The 24,670-nt window shown below is 40.4% G+C and overlaps 1 protein-coding gene across 8 annotated transcripts; it reads right to left on the bottom strand.

Moving 5' to 3' along the window:
* Positions 1-23,538, bottom strand: agfg1a (ArfGAP with FG repeats 1a). 8 transcript variants are annotated; one of them, XM_039790521.1, is made up of 14 exons: positions 23,150-23,538; positions 16,576-16,669; positions 14,952-15,067; positions 13,173-13,338; positions 12,259-12,421; positions 11,078-11,194; positions 9,438-9,509; positions 7,378-7,593; positions 6,533-6,719; positions 5,628-5,707; positions 5,047-5,154; positions 1,351-1,503; positions 1,106-1,200; positions 1-836 (listed from the first exon to the last, which is right to left on the bottom strand). In XM_039790521.1, exons 1-14 carry the CDS (start codon positions 23,314-23,316, stop codon positions 777-779), a joined length of 1,794 nt encoding a protein of 597 aa, XP_039646455.1. In that variant the 5' UTR covers positions 23,317-23,538; the 3' UTR covers positions 1-776. The 8 variants fall into 8 exon arrangements, with proteins under 8 accessions (XP_039646455.1, XP_039646453.1, XP_039646459.1 ...); XM_039790519.1 differs by having other exon boundaries at positions 11,078-11,197; positions 23,150-23,537; XM_039790525.1 differs by lacking the exon at positions 11,078-11,194 and having other exon boundaries at positions 23,150-23,537.
* Positions 23,539-24,670: the final 1,132 nt, after the last annotated feature.

The following is a 24,670-nucleotide window of genomic DNA, read 5'->3' as shown; positions in this document are numbered from 1 at the left end:
AATGGTTTGGTCATTTCTTCTTACTTAAAATTCATTTTAATATATACTGTATATATTTACACATTAACTTAAAATTCTCCAATACCAAATGTATGTGGTTTTCAGCTCAACAGCCATTCCTGTTACCCACTCATGGACAGACTAGTTCAGAAGCTTTGGGACCTGGGCTTCAGTCAGCAGGACAGGGGATGGCAGAGAAACAAGTCCCTTGCACATCCCTGATGCAGCAGTCACTCCTCTGTCTCTCGCCAACAGAATAGGTATTTTGTTTTCTTTAGTGAGAACAGAACCTAAAAAAGGATCCTGCCCAAATAAACAGTTTGGTTCTTTACAAATACAGTAAGTGGCAGTACCCATAACTTTCCAAGCAACAGCTCTGTCTTAATCTTGCTTTAGATACAAATACTGATATGCACAAAGCACTAATTTCCTAAAAGAAATTCTGTACAGAATTGCAGCATAATGAATGGGATATACGGTATGCAATAACTTAGTTTACAGCCAGTTTGATTATACATTGTGGTACAGTAGAGGCCAGGCCAGTTCACAGGTTAAATAGAGAAGAGGGGATCAACCTCTCCCTCTGTACACACCATCACTTTGTTTTGTAGCCATGGACAGTGTCAGCATGACTGACTGTCACATTGTTCCATTTGTGACAAACTGCATTAGAAAATACAAATCCTTACAAACAGTGTGTTTAAAGCTACTTGTGAAACAAAACAGTGCAAGCGTGGAAGTTGTTGACCCTGTAGTGGAGCTGATTGGACGGATCGCTATAAGAAGGGATTCGTTGAAGAGCCTCCTGCTGGATATTGTGCAGATGGACCCGCACCCTGGAAGGAAAGAGAAGAAAAAGTACTTACTACTTAGCATTGAGAGGCGGGTCAAAATAAATCCACTATCCATTAAGATCAAATAAGTCCAGCTTTAAACCAATTACTAGTGTTTTTTTTTTTTTTTGTAATCAATGGTCAATTCAACAGAACTAAAAAGAAGGAATAAGGTAACTATCAACTATAGTCTTGGCTCATGTGAGAAAAGCCCCTTCATTCTTCTGTATAAAACTAATTTATTCTACAAGAAATCAAGCCATCTTACTAACCAGGAAAGGGTTGCTATGGACCATAGGTCCAGCCATTGCCTGCCCGAAAGGAGTTGCAACAGGCTTGGCCTGGCCATAGACTGGAAATCCTCCACCTGAAAGACATGTTTGTCATTTTTAAGAGATTTAAGTGCACTAATGTGGCAACTACTCAGTCAGATGCACATGCAAGCTTAAATTTCAGCATAATTATTAATGCAGATATGTCTACATATACAGTACATGATCTACACACAGATACACACCGTTGGGTTGCTGCGGATATACAGGAGGTTGAGGGAAGGGAGCCTGGCCAGGAAATGGTTGCTGGAAGGTTCCACTAAAGCTGGTGGGGAGGTTGAAGGCCGCAGCATTCCCAAATCCAGCGGGCATACTCATGGAGCCTGTACCAAAAGATGCTGCAACACAACAGGACAGCCACCGGTTAAGGAAGCCTATACAAGACATATACAGGCATACAACAAAATAACACGCCTAAAAATAGTTTGCACCTATTGCTTCATTTTATTTTAAAGATTATGACAAGATTTTACAGGACAGACTTGCTTATAAAATGTGACGTCACACAGGAGCTGGCACAAAAGGCATAAAACAAATGCAAATACAAATGTTATTAATACCAGCAGTTTGTTAGAAAACAATTATGTAGAAGTAAACTTAAATGAGTGAGAATGAACAACTAGGGATTACAGTCAATAGGAAAAAGAAAAAGAAAAAAAAGACATATATAAATATGTCTATTACACTATGCAGTAGGTTTGGTTACCGTACATTTAGCAGGTGAATAACAGCACAGAAAAAGTCTGTAATTCATAGTGTGCCATTGTGGTGGCCCAATGCCATTTGAGTGTATGTGTTTGTGCAGTTGAAATGCATGCAAATTTAGGTTAAGGTTGTCTCCAGAGATGCTTTAACACTTGCAGTAAGTGTAGCACCAGTGCCTGCCCTCTGGCGACCACACAGGAGGACAACATTCCCACAGTAAGAGCCAGCTGGCAACTGAGCAATGTGACATCTGGTAGAAATGCTACATCCAATGCCTAGTAAACAAAGACAACGACTTGAGTTATTATTTGAATAAGAAGATCCAACAATGTTAAGGCTTGAGTCTTAAAACTCAACGGTTACATCCGCCAAGTAGGTTATGTTTTTGTCTGTCTGTCAGCAGGATTACGGAAAAACTACTTGCCCAGTTTCCATGAAACTTGGTGGAACGGTGTAGCATGGGCCAAAGAAGAACCCATTACGGATCCAAATCACAGGGTGTATACCAAAAATAATTTTTTCACTTTCGTTAACGCTGCGAGCATTAGTGCTGAATGTATGTGGTGTCAGAATAATAATTCCATGATTTCCAAGAAGCAGCATTCATTTGACACTCAGGCTCAATGTTTCCTATTTCCTATTCTCCCTTAAAGGGGTGATAGAATGCAAAACCGATTGTACCCAGTCATAGTTGAATAACGACAGTTCGGTGGGTAAATAGGACATACATAGAAGCTCAAAATCCCATTGACACCCCTTTACTATGAAAATCTCATATTTTGAAACTGCCGCTGAAAATGGGCGAATCTCAACAAAGCTGGTTGCTTACGTAAGCATCCCAAGACCTGTAACTTTGTCACGCCCATGGGTGTATTAAGAGATCGGTCACGCCCCAACATTTACATAGGCTACACAACTGACCTGAGATCAGGTAGCCTTCTGAATCTAGGTCGTGCAGATCTCTGCTATTCCATTACAAAATTCACTTCTGAAACTTTTTTATGCAAGAAATCAACTATGTAAAGCTCAAATATGGGCCACTTTACGAAAATGGATGGCTAATTGCAAATTTTGTCTGACTGTGTGTCGGAGTTCAGTGGCCGGTACTGCCTGTGTTGTTGCCTCGCCGCCTGGCCTGCCTTCCTTCACAGACCCCGGCCTGCTATGAGGTACTTGGAGCTCCGTCACGGCTGGCAGCCCACAGCACTCCATACCCGCGCAAAGTCACAGTTTTTTGGCCGCTGCTCTGACAGAGCTCCAGGGCCTGCAACTCCCTTCTTCCTGCTAGCTAAATGCCCGGTTTATGTGAGTGAGAGCGCGGTCAGCGAGCTTGTCCAGTTAATCTTTTAATGTGTGTAATTATAATGTGTTGAGTTATTTAAACAAATGATTGTGGAAATAAACACCGCTTGTCCGCGAGTCTCATTGATAGAGCCTGCGGCTGGATGTAGCTCTATCAATGAGAGCTAGCCAGCCTCCTCTTAGAATGCCTCTGAAATTCACAAATATTCATTAACTTGAAATCTTACACCGTTGTTAGCTTTATAAAACATTTAGCTAGATGTTGTTTAAGTGGCGTGACAAAATTCAAACTGTAAATATACTCGAATTACGCCGAAAATGAAGCTAACTATCCGTGATTTGTAGCTACACATAGCTAGGATTGAAGGGACAGTCGCAGCTAACGAAACCCCCAATCTTCACAAATATTCATTAACTTGAAATCGGACACCGCTGTTAGCTTTATAAGACATTTAGGTAGATGTTGTATACGTGGCGTGACAAAATTCAAACTGTAAATATAGCTACTCTAGTTATGCCGGCAGCTGACAGCCACCCAAGATTAACTGGAACTGTGGTAAGAGATTGCTGGTGTAACAAGCTCGCTGACCGCGCTCTCACTCTCACACACGGGCCATTTAGCTAGCAGGAAGAGGGGAGTTGCAGGCCCTGGAGCTCTGTCAGGGCAGCGGCGTTTGGTTGTCCATTAGCGCAAAAAACTGTGACTTTGCGCGGGTATGGAATGCTGTGGGCTGCCAGCCGTGACGGAGCTCCAAGTACCTCATAGCAGGCCGGGGTCTGTGAAGGAAGGCAGGCCGGGCGGTGAGTCAGCAACACAGGCAGCATCAGCGGCTGAACTCCGACAAACAGTCTTACCAAATTTGCAATTGGCCATCAATTTTCGTAAAACGGCCCATATTTGAGCTTTATATAGTTGATTTCTCGCTAAAAAAAAAAGTCTCAGAAGTGAATTTAATAACGAAATAGCCCGACAAACAATGTATAACTTTGCAGAGTCTGAAATATGAGGCCTGCTGTCGAGTCTCCCATGTGTTTCTATGTAGTTTGCTCAAACCAATCAGTGCACAGCTCATTCTAAATATTCATGAGCATACCATATTTGGAAGAAAAGCTCTTGCTCCAAATAGAGTCATATTCACAGGGTAGTTAAGGGCCTAATAAAATAGCATTCGGGCAATTTTCAGCCCAACCAATGTTATATACCATATTAGGAGACCTTAAGGAACAGTGTAAAATGCCCTATATAATCATTCTATCACCCCTTTAATTATTATATATTTCGTCACACGCCTTCTTCTGAATGTTATGATTATTTTTTACCTCTACAACATTTTCCTGATAGATTTGCTAAAGGAACAAAAAGGCAGTGCAAGAGTAAGGCTCAAAAGAGCAAAAGGGAAGCGGAGAGCATAAGGGAACCTACCAAAGTTGGGAGGATAACCCTGACCATGAAGAACCCTCATCAAGCCTGTCCAGCATGGCAAGAGAAATCAGAAAGAAAACTGAATCTCAATTTCTGCACCTTGCTCTCTCTTTCCTTTCTTGCGTACACTAGTAAATCACTACGCTTGTCCTGCTGCCCATTTCCATGGAAAACAAAATTGGTATTCAGCACTTTGTTATTTCTCTGAATGGTTGCCTCCGTGTTTGGCAGTGGTCTGAGGCATATTCATTGCTGAGGCAGCCCAGGTAAAAAGTTGCCACTTTGGGTGTGCAAGGAAATCTAAAATAACACACTTACTGTATGATAATGTAACCTGCATTTTTTACGTAAAGATTCTTTTAAATCTGCACTATTGCACTAACTGAATACGTTGATTGTGAATGTGTAGCACATTAGTACACCACCCACACAAACGTACACATAAACACACCTGCTGCTGCTGCCGCCGCCGTCGCCATATTTGCTGTTCTGCCATTGCTCTGGAAGGGGTTGGTGGGAACTGCTGCTGGGGCAGCTACAAACGGATTAGTTGACTGAGCTGTTGGAGAGAGGTATCAAGTCACTAAAAAAAGTACAGTGTGTGAAACAGAACAATAAAGTGCACAACCTTAACATGTTAAAAAAACAAAGCATTGATTCATGGAGGATGCCCAATTTCAACATGTTGATGCATCCACTGTCAGTAATCTCCCCTGCTCCCACTTAAAATCTCAAATTTCCACTGCATGGTATGGCTCTATTTGACTCGTTTTTGGTACCATTTACTTTTCTCGATTTTGTTTGACATCTTAACAAGTCCTCCCTCAAGGGTACAAAAATTGTCAACTGCAAAATCCAAACCACTGAATCTAGCTATGATTACCAATACTAAACTCCTCACCTACCACGTACCCCACCCTGGGATTGCCGCTTGTTTCCATCATTACTTTAGACTTTCTAAATCATTACGGATTTCAATTTGGGAGAACACTTAGCACAAACAATCAGAAAACAGCCTGTAGGTTCACTCACCTCCAAAACTTTGAGCCATACCAGGAAGGGCCTGCTGTGCCTGTGAAGTTGACACCCCAGTCTCTGGGCCAAACATACCACTGCAGGGAAACAAAGTTAACACATATGCTTATCAAGACAGCCAGACCAGACCAGACTAGACTAGAGCTGAAACGATAAGTCGATTAATCGATCATCAGAAAAATAATTGGCAACTATTTTGATGATCGTCATTTTTCAAGCAGATACAGTGAAACAATTCCAATGTTCTCTTATTCCAGTTTCTCAAATGAGTCTTTTCTGCTTTTCTTTGTCATTTATCATTGTAAACTAAATATTTTGGAGTATTTGGACTTTTGGTCGAACAAAACAAGACATTTGAAGACGTCTCGTTTGGCCCCATTGTGATGGCCATTTTTTTGATGTTTCATAGAACAAACAATTATCAATTAACTGAAAAAAAGTATCAGCAGATAAATTGATAATGAAAACTGAACTGAACGATCTTGTGTGATGGGAGTGTAGTCACTGTATGTTTGTAGGCCGAGTTGCTTTGGATAAAAGTAAGTAGCTTTGTTAGTAACAATTGCCAGATAGTTGTTAATGTAGTCGGACATTGTTTGAGACCCATCAAGTATCACACCCCTATGTTTCGACAATCAGGTGAATCATTTTTGGCCTCAAACATTTTTACTACGCCAATTAACTGGAAGATTTTGACTTACAATTATGAGCCATAAAACTCATACTAGCATTTCTGTGAGAATAATAATTTTGTCTTGAATTAGATGCATCAACTTACATTAATACATTAAAGGAATAACCTGTAGTTGGTTGTAGATTTAGACGTTTGGTCCAGACTACAGGGGGTCTACTATATAGGGGTCTTACAGTGGTATGTGTTTGTGTTTAGTGTAGGGTCTCACCTTTGTGAGGTGCTGGTGGTGTTGTAAACACTGGTGGCAGGGACTGAGGGGCCGAAGACCGTATCAAGCTCAGCTAGAGCAGCATAGCGGTCCCCCCCTGCTGGGATTACTGGCTGCTTCTGAGACAAACCACCTACTCCTGCTGCTGCCGCGGCGGCTGAGCTCACCCCAACAGACATACCACCTCCTGAAATAAAAGCACATGACAGCAGAGCCGGGTTCAATCCACCTCAACTCATCTAGGAGGAAAATTTTAATTTCAAACACACAAACAAAAAGGTCCGAAGATAGCTGCCACATTCAACCTATTAAAAAAATATGGGGAATAAATGTTTAATTATTAGAAAATTTGCATTTTCTAGCACAGAAATACAGTTTTGTATTATGAACAAAACAAACTAGTACCAGCCCAGCACAATTCGAAGATGCCCGAGAGTGCCAGAATTCTGACCATGTAATATTAAAAGGCTCCAATGAAACCAATACACATGGCATTCTTTAAAGCAAGGAGGAATTTCCACCACGTGCAGTGCCCGGTCATCTTTATACAGGCTGGTTTAGCAGCCAGGGGTCCGATTAAAACAAAACAAGGTAATTTCAAAATAAAGCCAAGCCGCAGCTAAGCCACACATTAAGTGATGCAGAATTAGAGGTTTGCTAGAAAATGTAAAGCAGCCATGTTTTGAGAGAGACTATGTCTGTACCTGCACTGGGAAGAAGACTCATAGGAACTGAAATCTATGCACCTGATTAAATGTTTTTGGTTGTGTTAACTTCAGTTTTTTGGTCAACCTCTGTCCCTACAATTGAGATCTATGAAACTAGGCTAGGCAGGAGAAGTTTACCTTGCTCTGTTTTGGCAGAGCTAAGCACGTTTTCCAGGTCAGCCAGGGCTGCGTATCTATCGGCAGGGAGGCTAGTACTCTGTACAGCATCTCTGCCAGCTCCTGTGGAGTTATTCTGGGAGGAAGAACTGAAGGATCCAAAGTCAGCACTACACGATTTGGGGAAGTTGTCAAAATGTGCAAAATTGGCATTTGCTAGTCCCCCTGAGGCGCTACCTGCATGAAAGAGAGAGATTAAAAAGTCATAATGGGGGCCTTGATTGTTGGTCTTGAGTAACAGCATTAACAGGGTGGCGAGGAAGAGAAGAAGCCGCATGGCAGGTAAAGTAGGGGTGGAGTCAGGCTGGGGCTGGTTTCCTTCATTATCTATAAGATAGATAGCAATACTGCACTATGCTGGCTCCCCATTAGCCTATGAACCTAAGGGACGCATACAATTAGCATTTATTTGTGTTCAAGGCACAAGATGCACCTTTCTTGAGTGCCTCTGCTACATCCGAGTACAGCACCGTACTGTGATTCAAGGGAGTTACAGAGAAAACCAACCTAGAATGTATTAACAGTGAAAGATAAAACAACTTATAGTTCAGTGGAAAAGATCTTTAGTCTGCCAACCACCCTATAGGCAGGTCAATCAACCAGATCTAAGATTGTTACTAGGGAAACAATTACCCATTAGTCATTGCTTTTCAAGAGGAAAAAAACTGAAGTTTACACATTTTTCAAAACCTATTCAATAACTGCTTAGAATTTTACCACAGTAAATACTTGTGTCCTCGCCCCCCCCCGCCCCTCTGTTAAATGTCTCTAAGAAGGCTTGCAGATGAAAATCAGAGCAGATTATGATCAATTTCATTAGTTTCTAGCATATTAAGAACTATGTTTTTCAGGGAAAACTGATTTGTTTAAAGAAGGTAAAAGTCTGCAAAACAGCTCAATGCCCCGAAAAATACTTTAATAGTGCAAAATAAGGCACAGCGCCTTGCCCACAATCTGGCCTTCCTCAGGTGAGGAAGCATTGAGCTTTACCTTCTTTCTACATTTACCTTTTTTGTCCTGCACCAGCAACTACATGGATGTGCACTACATCGTCTTTTTCAGAACCAATTTGTTTGGAATGCAATAAATCGATTGATACATCACAATATTTAATGCTTAACACATAAAATATTTAGATACTGAGGTAACAGGTAAAACAGCGCTAACTTGGACACAGCATAGTCTTTGTGATCCTGAAGGGGAGAGAAGGCAATTTTCACTGAAACCACCACACCAGTTAAATCTCAACCAGTGGTTTAATTGCATTCCAAGGAATAGTGTTTGCTGCTGCCTGTAGCACAGGGACAGGTACAATCTTACATGCAACTGACAAACACTGTTGGGGAAAGGTTTCATCTGCTAAGGTTTACATCTGCTAATGGTAAATCCCTTTTCAAGAAGATGAATGCCCAAAAATACTAAGTAAGTACAGGGGCATCCTACCTCTTAAAAAAAAATTTGAAAAAGCATTTGCCATTAGCACATATAAACCTCTGAACAGTGGTCTAAAAGCCTCTAAGAAACTGAAGATTACATGAGCCTTGAGAATATCAGACACACCTGGTATTTACTGTATTAGCCTTACACCTAAACATGCTCCTTGTGATGCTCTTAAAGTAAACCCTAACAGCTATGCTCCTTTCTGGATTAACTCTACTCTTATAGGAATCATTGGGTATCAACCTCAAAGGCAGTGTTCTTGTGTTTCCTAATTATTATCCTATTATCAATGTCCGTTCTCTTTGATTCCTTGTCTATTCCTTTTATATTGTGCAGTTACATTTTCATGACCTTATATTTGGTATATTCTCCACAGTGGTTCAAAATAATGATTGACGGCAACAATCAAAGCTTATCATCCCCATTTTTTAACTAGTGAGGTTGTTTTCAGTGATTTAGAGTTAGACACAAAAAGAGCTACATGAGGAGACACATTACATTCATAAAGGAGGAGGATCAGAGTGACAGAAAGGGTGAAAGCTGTTGGGCAAGCCCAGAGAGAGAGAGAGAGAGAGACTTACTGTGTGCAACCTGGAGGGGCAGAGCAGTGGCAAACTCACCCATACTGCGGCTGGATGAGAGAACAGTGAACACTGGCAGCCAAAAATCAAAGAGGGAGGGAGAAATGGAGCAATGAGCAATGTAAGACAGGGCGGAGAAACAAAAGAAAAGACGTCAACTAAACCAGATGTAAAAATGAAAAAGCATGAAGTAAATAAACTGCTGCTGAAGCAAAGGGGGGAAAAACACATGAGACAGAATGGACAGCTTAGGTCAGATAGCATAGTCAGTGTCTGTGAGAAAGGGATCGTCTTCCAAAGCCACAAGAGAGAGGAGAGCTTTATCCATCAAGCAGTACGCATACTAAAGAGATCACTGTGTAGGTACACACAAAGATAGTTATAAATGTACACCTCCAGCAGAGGGCCCTGTAGTACATGACAGTAAGGCTTAAGTGTGTTTTTGTATGAGAGTCACTGTTTTGTAGTGAGAGAGAAGGCAAAGTGCTCAGGTAAAAGTCAATCAGTTAATGCTAAGCAATACTAGTTTTATACAAAATGTGCAGTATTACCACACACACACACACACACACACACACACACACACACACACACACACACACACACACACACACACACACACACACACACACACACACACACATCACTGACCATCTGCGTAATGAGTGCACATTGGTCTTTACCTATTTTATGATTTTTTTTTATCTCATAAAAAGGAAATAATTTGCATATTCAAGATATAGTAATCCCACCTGCCAACACTCAATTTTAAAGAGTTGATGCTAGAATAGACGGTCCAAAGGGATGGGCAAAGGCACCCACCGTACTCTGCCTCTGATTGGCTTACCCTGATATTCTTACCCTAACCTTAACCAATCTCACTCCTCATACCTAAACCTAACCAATCAGGGAAGTCATTTCTTCGCCCCTCCCTCCGGACAATCCATTCTAGCATCAACCATGTAGTTTGTGTTCACTACTCTGGCGTACAACCATCACTTGCTTTTTAAATTTTTTTATTTATTTTTTCCCCCTCACAAGTGGGTAACCTGTATGAACCTAGCAGTTATGAATGTAAAATTAAGCTTTTAAAAGTCTATATGCCACAAGTGGCGCTTATAGAGTAAATGCTTTTAATGTGTCTGCACTGGCGTGCACAGTGCTTCATGCTTTGTGACCTCTGAGATGTAGGCCTAAGGCACATACCAAGTAAACATAACGTCATATGTTCAACTGCAGCCAAGGACAATTTGTTTATTTAGAAAAGAGAAATATGTATTAGCATTTTTTATTTGCCTTGAGGGAATTTACAAACTAAACCTTTGCTTCATTCCTTGGTTATAATACTTCATTTGGAAGGTAATGCGTCAATGTTGTGCACAGAGGTCTTTCAAATTTAACACCGGATGAATGGACAAATGGGAAGGTTTGGGAAGCAGAGGATATGCATTACAACAGTTCAAATACAAAATGGCAACAAAGTTGGTGATGGCACAGAGAACATGGCTGACAATCTGCTGCATGTGAATAGGTCGTTTGTGTTTAGCCCAGATGTACAGTCTCAATACATTAGCTAGTGTCTTTATATGAGAGTGATTTTGGATGTGTGCAGTTTGTTCAGTGAAGGGAACTTGCTCTACCTGTATTTGAGGGATGGAATGGGGCTAGGGTTGCGGAGGGGAAACCACCTGTTGACCCAGAAGTGCTCCTGAATGCATCAAAATTAGCAAAGTCTGCATTTGCGCTGGCATTCTGTGCTGCTGAGGTGGTGTCAGGATGATGTTCAGACAGACAGATATACACAAAAAAAACACAATGAGAGGAAAACAATGAATGAGATAATAGAATGGATTTATACATATGGCAAAAAGCATGGATGAAAGACTGCAAAATAAATACAATGGATTAAGTGCTAAATATGAGAGATCATAGAGTGGGGTCACATGACAATAAAATACACAGTGGCTTTAAAAAGGCAGGCAAGATGGTCTGATGTTCACCCTCTCCCATTAGATACTGTCTGGACCTTGTTGAGCACACAACATGTAAGAGTATGTGTGTGTAGCACTACACACATCACAAATCTCAGAGTACATTTGTGCTTGTGTTTGCTATGTGGATGCCACTGTAGTCTCTGCCTTAAGGGTGAGTCTTGATGGCTCTTTGAGGGGGAAATGAGGGGACATTATCCTCTACGGGAAGCAAACACTAATAACTCCATGTTACAGGCATGAAGTAACCATGGAGATGTGTCTGTCCATAGCACCTCTGGTACTATTCCATAATGTATGGCATGCTTATCAATCATGGAGGTCTTGGTTGCTGACATTTAACAGATTCTGCATGATCTCAAACATCTGCCACAGTTTATAAGGTGCGATGATTAGAATGCAACATCAGCCAGCATTTCATTGTCTATTTTAACACCTTAAGCATTTTAATTAACATCACCTGATGTCCAGTATTAACATAATTTGTCACACTGTTCTCCACAAAAAGAGGCAAACATGCCTACATACACACAACACATATTAATTAGTTTCATCGCAAATTTATAAAGATTTTCCTCCAAACAATTGAGGGGATTTCACCATTAAACACCTTAACTAGATAGGAGACCAGAGCTGGTAAATGAAAACCTGCACGCACCCAGCCCTCTTTGGAAAATAATGTGGTGCTCATGGTTACATTGTGTCAAAATAGTGTTACAGCATAGTAAAAAGCACAATTATCACCATTGTAACTGCAGTTATTTCTCACCTCCTGAATCTTCTTATTGCTTTATGTTAGTCAGTCAATCAGTTAGTTTTCTGTTCCTTACTTGTGTGGCTGTTGAAATGTGCGAAGTTAGCAAAACTGGAGCTGGCGCCTGCATTCATGTTGGGCGGGGCAGCAAAGATATCTCCACCCAAGTCACTGAGGAGGTCGAACCTCTTGTCATGGAACTGCTGCTGATGGGTTTGTCCACGGCTCACCACTGGAGACTGGTGAAGACAAGAGAGAGATCTCAAAAAAACTGCAGGTGTGTGTTGTTAGTATGCATAAATGTGTGCATGTGTATGCGTTTTTGAACAACCTTCATACAAAGACCTGAGGAACACAAAGAATAGGCCTTTTGAGAGGTAGTGTATTGGTCACTCTATGTCTACATCAGAGGTGTTGAAATTAATCAAATAATCGATGCATCAAATCGTGGACATGGACGATGCTGCATCGATAATCGGCCGGGCCATAATCGATTATTTCTGTTTACAATTTAATGTAGGCCTAACAACCTTTCTGTTTACATATTCTGTTATGTTTTGCACATTCAGGAAGTGCCATGTGCTCAGTGCTGTAGTTTTACGTATCCAATTTATTTAGTATTAGAGCACTGCAGAATGTTTTGTTTGTGAAGCTTGAAAAGCTATGAATTAAATATCCTATATGGCTTTAATAGTAATGTATTTGACGCATCATGATACCGAATCGCTGACATGATAATCGTAATTGAATCGGGAGATCAGTGAAGATTCACACCTCTAGTCTACATCATTCATATAAAAAGCCCTAGTAAGGAAAGATAAGATATATCCCAGTGGGAATATTTGGTCATTAATAACAAAAGACAAAAAATAACAAAACTGGAATGGTCAAAGTATTTTTTGGCAAGCACTTTGTTAAACCTTACCAGCCAAAATGTCTGGCAACAATTACAAATTCATCATACTTGTATGTGCACTATATAAATCTCACCTGGTTAGGTGGGGTGTTCTTGTTGAGGTGTAGGGTGGGGGCCGACTCTCCCAGCAGGGATTTGAGTGGTCTAACCTCTGGGGTGCTGCTGGTGCTGCTGTTTGAGGAGCCAGAGATGGAAGCATGGACAGATGCCACTACCTTGGCCTGCTCAGGAGGAACGTACCTAAGAAACACATTACATTACATGCTGCTGGCTAATTGGCCATATATAATTATATTTAAGATAAACTGACATATCTAGGGATTTCTAAATAATGGTATTATAGCCTTTTGGCAAAAAAAGCATTATGAAAATCAAAATGTGATAACAGGAAATGTTTATTTGGGTGCACATGTGATTCACAGCTAGCAGACAGGCCATGTGTTACAGGAGAATGGCCTATGTGAGGGAAAATGCCTGTCTGCTGCAAATGGTAGCAGGTTGAGACATGCACCGCTCATCACTCCCATTTTGGTCAGACTTCAGAGACTAAACACTCAGGGCGTATAGTTCGTTTGCTCTTGTCCAAATCAGTTGATGAGTTTGTACACTTGGAGCGATTTCCCCTTGGTTTGGTTTCACACATAGAAAAATCCAAGCGTACCGAAATGCATCATTACAAACCATGCAAGAACGTTTATTTTGCTTATTGGTCAGATGAGTCTGTGGCGGGAGCAAGAAAGTAAATACAGGAAGAAGGTCCTTGTGTTCTGCGTGCACATTTCTTGCATCTCCATGGTCAAGCCAGCTCATTTTCATTTTAATATTCAGATATTGTTTCTGGAGCGATGTTAAACGTCTGCTCTGGTCACCGAGACTTTGCTCTGATAATATCGGTCTCCAACTTTAGCAGTGGCTGGTTTGACCACGGAAATGCGAGTGACCGAGCGAGTGAGAGTCTTTTTCTGTGAGAGAAACATTGCAAGCTGCTACAGTTTGCATGTCGTGGTGCATCACAGGAGCCATTTAGCTCAGACTTGCGGAGTACACAGTTGGTGAGGTTCAAGATCGGATCATGTTCTCACCACAAACAAACCGCTCCAGAGTCTGAAAGTGTCCCGAGACCACCTCATCAAGGAGGTCTCGGTACGCTTGTTTGGTCCGCTTTTGGTGCGCATCCGAGTGTGATTGCTGCATTCATACTTGCCCAAACGAACTGCACCAAGCAGGAAAACGAACTCTAGTGCGAGTAAACCAAACTAAATGAGGTAGGTGTAAAAGCCCCCTCAGATAACAGAAGACACTGCTGCCTTAACTAGTAGGTGTAACAATCTAATGGTTGACTATTAGGTGCATAGTCTAAATGAATATCAGAATATCCAGAAAAAGAACTATTTTTGTGTTAATCAGGTCTCTCAGTTTTGTATGGAAACAGTCTAACCGCATAAACAAACAGTATTACTAAATGCATATTTACTTTTGATGACTAATCCCTAATTTGGAAGTATCAATAGGACAGGCACTTGTTTGTCTGCCAAATAATTGCGCTAATTGGTCATCCCACCCAACAATCACAATGCACCAGTAACAACTATGCTAAACCACAAAATGAAACCTACAACTTCATGTAACAACTAATTCTTGTACATAAAGCTGCTTGACTGCAATGACCTAAATTGTGTGCATTTAAAGAAGGGTATCTGGTGGCTTGCTCGAGGCTAACTGCTATGAGCTGCCTATGAAACATTCCAAGCCAGAGAGAAGAAAAATCAAAGAAAAGCTACATGTCTGCGCAGTGCACACTGCCAGAGGATTGTTCATATCTTGCATGCAGTCAGCTTGTAAAACTGAATTACCATCTCTTCTTCTCATATTTCTCTTGAAGGAACTCCTTGACCTTCTGTGGTTCTCTGAAGTCTGGTATTGAGGAGGTTCTGTCATCATAAAGGCCAAGCCAGATCCGTTTACATACCTGGAACAACCAGGGGAACAGAACAAATGGTAGAACATTTCTGTAGCACACACGGCTACAAATGAATGCGAGCTCGTCAACCTTCATAATTAGCCATTACATTGTTAAGCCAAAGTGAAAAGGCATGGGTAAAACATAGTGACGATATATTTAAATCATCTTTAACCCATTAAGTGCATGTCAAATTCAAAAGAGCATTTATTGGTGTTTTAAAAATGGAACTATGTGCAAATTAGACCAGGTCTATTGCATATAACTGTCCATTTATGTTGTGCACTGCACAGACGAACATCTTGGCGATGTTTGGTACAGTCAAACATGAACCGGCCCATGTTCTGAAACACAGGTTAAACATAGTTGTTTGGTCTCACCTTTCTCTGGCCTAGGGTTTTGGATAGCATTCCTAAAGTATTTGCCTAATCCTATAAAGGGAGATTTATAGGCTTCATGCATGTGTTCACCCAGTATAGGGTGCTGCATTGTAGCTAAAGCAATGGTGCTGCAAGAGGCAGTGTGGCTCTTAAGTTGTGCATGAGCTTTTGCTGCTGCTGTTTCTTTAGCTGGATTTGGTGCACATGCACACAAACTCATAGTACATGCAAGCTCACTTTATTTTTAACCAGTAGGATTTTGAAACTGCAAGTGCTGAAAATATAAAGTTCTGTGTCAAGTGCTTTTTGTGGAAAGACAAAAAGCAACTTGACAGCAGTATTATTTATATAGCAGCCTTGAAGGATGTATGCATCAGCTCCAACCTTGAATCTCCTGCATGTCTGCCTGCTCTGCCACTATGCTACAGCTTTTAATAGGCTGTGCTTCCCAGGTGGCATTGCTCCATTTCATACTCTGGTTACCCGAAATGGCTCATGAATGATGATGATGCACTGGTTCCTTCGTGCAGTCTAACCATTTATATAATTTGACATTTTATTTAACTATTCATTCTGTTAGTACTAATGTCACAAAAATGCCATATCATGCAATGATGATATTTCTGTTAAATGTTTTTTTCAAAAAAAATAAAAAATAAAATAAAGAGAGGCCAGTAATACTGCATTTGCCCTAAAGTCTGTCTGACCAGACCATGTTAGGGCCCCCTGGTACTGTTAAATGTTTGGGTAAAAGAGTAAGTCATTGAAATTTACTGCAGCTTTTAATGAAAAAGTTTAAATTAAAAACTTAATTTGCATTAGTTGATTTATAACTTTCTACTGTAATAGGATAGTGTACGGGTCCTAAAAATCTAAATAAAATAGCTATATTCATAATACGATGATATTTATAAAAAAAAAAAAAAAAGAAATACTAAATTTGGCAAAATGGCATTATAATACTGCTATAATAATATTGAAGTGCCATGCATTTTCTTTCTAATATTTTATATATCTTGTCTTGCGTTTCTGGCTTATGGTTGTCCTCTACAGTCCTGGTTGTGAAGTGCCAGATACTTGCATGATGAATTACGGTGTGCAACCGTGACAGAACAGACAGACAGACCGACCGACTACCTCATTGCCATGTTTTTGTAGAAACTCGATTTCCTGTTGCGTGAAGGTCGTCATGGAGATGGACTTGACTCTGTGGGGGGGGTTCAGTCCTCGTCTGTAGGTGGAGAAATGGAAACAGGTCAATTTATTTTGAAGACACTGTAAATGACAAGCTCATCTGGACATACTCCAGATCCCAACTATCAGGACGAGGCCATTTAATCAGCAACAAACTGGATTGTGCGTGTGAGCATGTGTGTGTGTGTGTGTGTGTGTGTGTGTGTGTGTGAGTGTGAGTGAGTGAGTGAGTGAGTGAGTGAGTGAGAGAGAGAGAGAGACTGGGCCGATGAAGACCGCATTACCAAGATATGACAGAGACAAATACTGACAGAAAAAGGAAGGAGTTGAACAGAACAAAGGAAGTGGGTGAATCTCTTTTTTCTAACTACTATTGACAAACTGAGGTTGTCAGTACAGTGAAAAAACAAGTGATGTTACTTAATACAGAAACTTCCATTATAGAGTAACACCCATTAGCCACACAAGCCTTGCTCATTTTCCTGAGAAGGTCACAGCTCATCCCACAATGGACCAAATTAAAAATACCTTGTAACTGTAATAGTTGAAAAAGAGCCATCATGTGGCTTTTACATTAAGCTCCAGGCCTGTTTACCACAGTATTTTTGCCTGAACCCAGCAGCAAGTAATAAAAAGGTTGCCACCCGTTTTGCTGACCAATCAGCATGTAGCATGCAAGCAAAATGTTTGAACTGCAACTAGAGTGTAATTATTGAGCAACACATTCATTGGAACAAAGACAAGACAACTTACTGCTGTACAAGCTAATCTAAAATTGTATCTGAGGCTTCAAATATTAACTTTTTGTTGCTAAATAGTAGGGTTGGGCATCGAGAACCAATTCCTACTTGGAATCATTTCAGAAATTACGATTCCAGTGGATGTTTTTTTTATTGGAATCGTTTGGAGGATTTGGTTTCAAATCTGATCATGGGTTCCAAATTTAACATGCGCATGTTTGGGTTTCCGTAGGGGCCAGGCGTTTGTTGTGTTGCAGCCTTGGAGCACAGTAAGCGGCGCTCTAGTGTGGCTTTATTCTACGTTGAAAAAGCCCGGGAAAACGGCAACCCACCATTGAATCAAAATAAAACTTTTGTCTTATTTGTGAAATAAGCATGTGACCCGTTTCAACTCCACCCCTCAAAAGAACCGGAATCGAAAGGAAGAATCGCAATTGGAATCCGAATCGTTAAAATCTAAACGATGCCCAACCCTACTAAATAGTTACAGCCAGTCTTAAACATGAACCGAACAAAGTCATAAATGTACAACATCAACAGCGCCACAAAGCTTTTTTTCCTTCCGTTTTGATATTTTTGAAAGCATAAAACGTAGTTAATGAAAATGTTGCCTTTTTTTGCGGTGAAATATGGCAGCACCCTTTGGCCCATCCTCAAGGCACCCCAGGGTGCCATGGCACCAACTTTGGGAACCACTGCACTGGGAAATGAGATCCATAGTGTCACAATTACACCCTGACTCCTTATGTATTTATATACATAAGGAGTCCGATCCTAAAAGGCAGTGAAATACTAGACAAGACTGCTAAATTATTCACTGCCGTTACCCCTTACAGAACATGTTCTCATCTCCACCCATTCTTACACATCCACTGATCAGCTGACTATTGCGTTAAGTGTTACAAACAACAGCTGTGTCAATTCACATTCAAAACCACAAGACCGATAACAGGCGCATACGATGAAACAAGAGTCGCCATGCTTCTGTTAGAAAGCGGTCCTTATGTCCCTACCAGGGTTAGTTCTCGGGTTAAGACTTTATCAACTTGTGCCCAGTTATGTCATACTGGTCACACTTTCAGAGAAGACAGTTAAGGCCGAAAGAATGCCACAATCCTAACAGAAAACACCTTAATGTGTGGCCGGGTTGGCTCAGTGGGTAGAGCAGGCGCACATATACTGAGAAGTTTATGCATTGACACAGAGGTCCAGGGTTCGACTCCGACCTGTGACAATTTCCTGCATGTCTTCCCTGCCCCTCTCTCTCCCCTTTCTCACCTAGCTGGTCCTGTCAAATTAAAAGGCGAAAAAAAAAAAAATCTTTAAAAAAACAAACACAAAAAAAAAACACCTTAATATGACTGTTATATTTCAACATTTACAGGATTAACCATGGAAATAAAAAAGCTGGATAATCGCCAAATCAGTTAAAAGACAATTCACACTTTAAGTTACTTGTCAGATTAAAAAAATGTAATTTGTAGTTACAACTTTCTCCTTCTTATAATAAACTAGAGACTTTGAGGTTTAATTTTATCTAATGAATGAAATATATGCATAAACAAACAAATAGTTGCAGCCCAAATTGGATTATTACAAAGGTCTCCCCATTTTCAGACAAATCAGTCAGAAGCAAAAGCAAGAAGCCATAAAGAAACAAATAAAAAAAAAAAACTCAAGATGGAGTGTGTAAGTGAGTCTTTGTGTATTTGAGCTTGAATGAGTTTTTCAGCACCCTGAGGTGGGTGAGTGATCAGATTCTAGTCTCATAAAGATGAAACTAGGTCAGATACAGGGAGAACGCTTCATAGCCCCGAAGGTCTAAATAAGATGACAGCATCTCTACCCAGTTGTCTAATTAAGGAATTCTGAAACTTTTTATTTTTCCTTTTGGTTAATTAACTACAGTATATTTTACTTAACTGCGACAAGACGTTTTAAAAGAGTAAAAATACATTATTTCTGCCTGCTTTGTTTTTTTTCCCCAACTTTGAAAACTGAACCACAAGCAGGTGTTACAAAAGGGGGAATAATCTTATTATCAAGGTCGTCTTACATCCAGAGACTGGGGTGTACGATAGAACTGTCAGGTGATTCATGTGTTCTGGATTCCAGTCTGGTACTGAGCCCAGCAACACATGTTACGGTCCTACAGTTCCCCTCCCCTCCCTCCCTCCTCCTCCCATTTCTCCTTGACATATAGCCATGCATTTGTAACAGTGTTCAGCGACAGTAGGGTTATTTCTGCAGGGAGAATTAACTGACAGCAGTGATTATTATTTAGGCAAAATGTAGAATAAATCAAATGAGTCCTTACATCACGATACTGTACACGTCAACAATGTCTATAACGCTAAGCTTTAATCAAGCCACTCCTTTTTAGATCATCATCTACTGGGTAGCATAGTGTATCAGAGAATAGTATCACATATTGCATGGTAAAATAATTATGACCTAGTCGCTACTGTACATGATCAGACCAGAAAACAAAACTCATTTGCATACTGTAACAGCTCCAGGGTGAGAGAAACTGGCAATGGTAAGTCTCAAAAGATAGGAGAGACTATGCATCATCCAACAATTTGCTGCTTCAAGTCCCTAAAAAAAAAAAAAAAGTATTTTACAATTTAAGTACCTTTTACAGAAAAAGATAATTCCTAATTGTCATGGCTCTCTATCAAATCAGCATTTATGCCAAGTTAAACCATCGTCAATTTGTCACCCAACAGTGCTTCAGACACTGCACCTTATTAAGGAATCAAACGTCAGGGACCCGAGAAAACCAAACATGCTCAGTTCAAGTCCGAGTTCAAGTCATATCTGTTAACTTGCCTTTGATAAATATTATCCAGGACATTTGGTGTCAGTGACACCTCACCACCTCTGTCACGTCACTGTTAGAGCCCTGCTTACTCAGAATACATAAGCCAAATGGGGTTACTTCCTGCCATGGGCAACTCTCCAAGACAGACATTGTGAGTGGTGTTCCTCCTGGGAAGCCCTCCACCTTCATAAGGAATGTGTTTACACAGTGGATTCCAACTCCACCCATTAAACAACCACAACTATGGGGGAGAAGGTTGTTACGTGGTAGGTAGTCATACCCCTGTTATCATCTCTAAACTTTTAAACACCGTTTACTGCCCAAACTGCAAATCAAAGACGTATGGGGGCAAACAACTTCCTTAAATTAAAAATCACTTCTATGATTGCCTGTGCAATGTCTCTACCGGTCAAAAGTAATGTTTAAGACTTAAAGACTGTTAATGTGGAGGGGGGGGGGGAGGGTGGCGGAGTTGTTTTGCTTTCCTTGTAAAGTACAAAATCAAGCAAACACTACTTTTATGTATAAAACAAAACAAACAAACAGTCATAGTGGTTAGTCAAGACGGTAATGAAAACAAAATATCAAGTCTTAGCATGAATACGTAGGTGCTCTCTCACAATGGCAAATAATTAAAAAAAAAATAATAAAAGGAAAGAGAGACAGACAGTGACCTTTTTGCCACTTCCTGTGGAACATAGAACAGCACATGCTGATGTAGCAGCACGTTGGGCCCTACCACTTCCTAGCCTACAATCACACCAGGCTTCCTGCATACTGTACATCAGACAGACATCCTTTCAAACTCACAATCTTATGCTGAGAACCCCTTCACCACTGCAATTCTAAAACATGTTTTGTCTTCATAAAACGTGAGTGAGACAGCAGCAGGAGAGAAAGAGGAGGAATTGTGATCTCAAGCTATTCAAGAACTCAATTAACTCACATTATAGACTTTAATACCATAGGGTGAACAACTAGGAAATTCAAAGTGGAGTCCTTGAAGACCCACCGGTGAAGTGAAATGGAGGGAAAACCATGCCCATCAGCAATGCTATAATAAATAACCTTCACGTTCAGTGGAGAAAGCTACAGTTTGCACAGATTAAGGTCACAAACCTAATCAAACAAGGGCTGTATCTTAGACAAAGTCTGAGGGACAAACAGCATAGTATTATGTCAATAAAGTCATCTGTTCCCCTGTCACCTAATACAACTAAAAGGTCATCAGTGGGGAATTACTGAGCAGCAAATATGTTGCTTTCCCTTGCAATATTATTAGAATAACCATTACACAGAAATGGAAAATGGCATGGTGATTTCCATAAAGCATTAAGAAGGACCAGCGCAAGCTGATGACTGTGTGAACGAGCAGAACAGGATGGATGGATGAACAGCTTATTAAGTTACCTGCTATTAGTCCACTGCCAATTTACTCTACTCAAATGTTTTTACTTACAAAGGCTTATGATAAGTAAACACAATGTATAGGTTTACAAAAAACAAGTTAATTTGTTTGGAAAAACAGGACTTGGTGGCAAAGAGGACCAGAATTCTCAATTGAGATCAAACCATATACTATGATGTGGTTTGTAAAATTAGATCTGAGGTAAAGGTAAAAAGAAAAGAAAAGAAAAGAAATGCACAAGCACAAGCAGAAAAAGTCCTTCTTGCAAGACAGGAGGAAAATTGAGCTATATGGTTTTTAGCACTTCATGTACAAGGGCATAATTTAGTTTCCAGTGAACCAAATGTCAATGTATTTACAAGCGAAAACAGTATAATTCTCAAGAGTGATTATGTTCAGATTAGCACAATGTTATGCAATATAGACAATACAAAGAAACATATCCTCCATGCTGTATGTCATTTATTGTCATTATAAATGACCATTACTATATTATACCACCGCTTTGTTGAAGTGGGATAGCTTTAGCTGAATGAGAAGAAATGGAATGCTTCACTAATCCCAAATCCCAAACTACAGATGCTTGATTACACAACTGCAAAGCAAGCTTTAAATCAGGCAAACGCTATCTAAAGTGAAAACATCAAGCTACACTGAAACTATAAATGCTGTAGTCAAGTCTTTTTTAACCGTTGTAGGAGGTAAACTGACATGAGTGAATTCGTACAAAAAGGTTTTGGGGGTCCGCCAGGCGATAACATGAGTAACGTTACAAGTCTTGCTGACATGTTTGTCATTCTACATCTGTTAAGACTCAGTACTGTAGCGTTAATACTTCTAAATCTAATATAAGAATAGGCTGGACCAAATTGCGTTATTGCATTAAAATATCTGTCGCATCTCAAAATGACGTGGCTTTTCCACACCCAGGTGCCTAACGTTAAAGTCACCATAATTTAGCAACAAACATTTTCATTTGATCAAATTGATAATTCTCGGCATGGTTCTATGGAGTATAATAACAAAAATCTACATAATAAAAAAAATGGACACAAAATGAAACCTAGACCAAGAGACAATTTAAATATGTGTTAATGCGTCTTTGTGTGCGGGGGTTATTACATACAGGGATATCAATAAGCTCAGTTACAAGGTGGTACCTCCAAAAGTTGCCAGCAACTGGTAGTAGCAGCTGGCTACTGGCTTATCTGTAGACCAAGCTAGCCTTTGCAAGGTGTCAGATAAGTTCACTGGCCAGTATTGGAAGCTAAAGTTAGCTAGCATCTAGTCACGGTTGCTACGTTAGCTTGCTGTGCTGAATACTGACACCTCTATGTACCCCGCCCAACACAGCACAGCAAGACAATGTCAAAACAGCTAAACTCACACTGGCTGGATACCTATCTACCGTTAGCTAGCGCTAGTTGGCTAACGGTAACGTTAACAGGCTTAGGTTGCCGCGTGTAACGTTAGCTGAAGCGTACAAAAACGTTATATTGTTGGCGCCATGTCTAAGCTAAGGTCACTCGGCAATTTAAAACTTACAGAATGCCAGAGCAGGAGGTACATACGAAGGAGCCCACAGTCATGTTGGCATATGTTGGGCCGCGCTGGTCGCAGTCAAAGCACTTTCTGTTGGGAGGCAAACTCGTCATTTCTCTCAGCATCTTCAGGTGTTTCTCCTCTTGTTTTCGTTTTGCACTCGCCGCCATGGTAAGGGATATACAGCAGGATTAACAAAACCTGGGAGACAGGAACGTCAGCTTAAGCTAAAACAAAGGGCTGTGCTTTTTAACGGTTGCCGATTGCCGACCCGTGCTAAAGACAGAGAAGGAATGGGTAGGTGGCTCTGTTGTTAAGGGGGCCTAGCGTCTCCTCAGACAAGGAGTTTGAGGCGTTGGATCAGTTATACTAACGGAACAAGATGGTTCCTGCCGGGGACTTCCGCTTTCGCTTAAATCCCGTTATGCAGACTACACCGCTTCTTTTTGGGTCAGGGTCAAATGTGGTTGTCTTCATGGATGTATTACGTTCCAAGATGTTTCCAACACATTTCCTTATGATGATGATTAGTCTGGTTAAGCCATTTATATCTAATGAACCGTAATAACTACCTATTGGTCCACAACAATAATGCTCTGACGTTTATTATGTACTGCGTAATAAATGTACCGTTTTCACAATAGATTGTATGGTTTTGCTCGCGTCCATGGCATTTTTTTTTTTCGTTTACCAGTAAACGTATATTAGTTTATCTGTAGTTATCAGATCATGAAGTTACGTGGAAAACAGTGTAAAAAGAGAGCGCAGGTGACTTGGCCAAGGAATTTCACGTGTAAAACAGCGGATTCCGAAAATTAGAATAGACATGATGTGTCTCGTCTCTTAAATGAGTTCTCTGGTTGTACTCATGACAGTGCACAGACCGCTTGTCTTTCTTTACACATCAGCGCCACTACGTGGATTAACAATGTCACTGCAAGGTGGTGCTTTCTTTCTAATACTTAACGTTTTTAATGCAAAACGGTATTTTAATTTTAGAAAATATAGCAAAACATGTTATGTAGATAAAATCATACTGGATTGGAGAAAATGACATAGTACAACATTTCCATTTTGCCTAAAAGGATGAGGGCTGGTCAGGTTAGTCCTCTGCTAGACTAGCAAAGCCAGCCATATCTCCACAGCGCTTCATCAGCACTGGAGTAGTCCTTTGCATAGAATATGAACCATTTCCAGGGACTACACTTGAAGTCAGTTGAGTTCCATGTAAATGCTTGAAAGATACTTGTCATTAGACATTTAAACAGATGACTTATTAAAAAAAAAAAGGTAATCCTTAAGCAATAACCTACAGATGAAAGGTACCACATTGATAAAAATAAAGTGTATATCCACACACCAAAATAACTTGCATGAACAAAGTCATGGTGTACACATACTTATTACTTTTTTATTACAGATGAACAACATATAACAGAATACAAAGTTAACTGAATGGCAATTGTATTATTTACAAGGAAAACCAGATACCACGGCTATTTTGTGCCATGGATTGCTGGATTG

The sequence above is a fragment of the Perca fluviatilis genome, chromosome 2 (assembly GCF_010015445.1).
Source record: "Perca fluviatilis chromosome 2, GENO_Pfluv_1.0, whole genome shotgun sequence".
In the NCBI taxonomy this organism is placed as follows: Eukaryota; Metazoa; Chordata; class Actinopteri; order Perciformes; family Percidae; genus Perca; species Perca fluviatilis.
The sequence above is the reverse complement of the archived record's forward strand: the minus strand, read 5'-3'. Positions and strand labels throughout refer to the sequence as shown.

Bases quoted from the DNA above. Each gene is read 5' to 3' on its own strand.
- agfg1a (XM_039790519.1), bottom strand. From the start codon at position 23,316: ATGGCGGCGAGTGCAAAACGAAAACAAGAGGAGAAACACCTGAAGATG. The intron at 16,670-23,149 runs GTAAGTTTTAAA...CTCCACCTACAG, and splicing joins ACCTCCTGCTCTGGCATTCT to ACGAGGACTGAACCCCCCCC. The intron at 13,339-14,951 runs GTAATTCAGTTT...TGTGTTTCTTAG, and splicing joins AAATATGAGAAGAAGAGATG to GTACGTTCCTCCTGAGCAGG.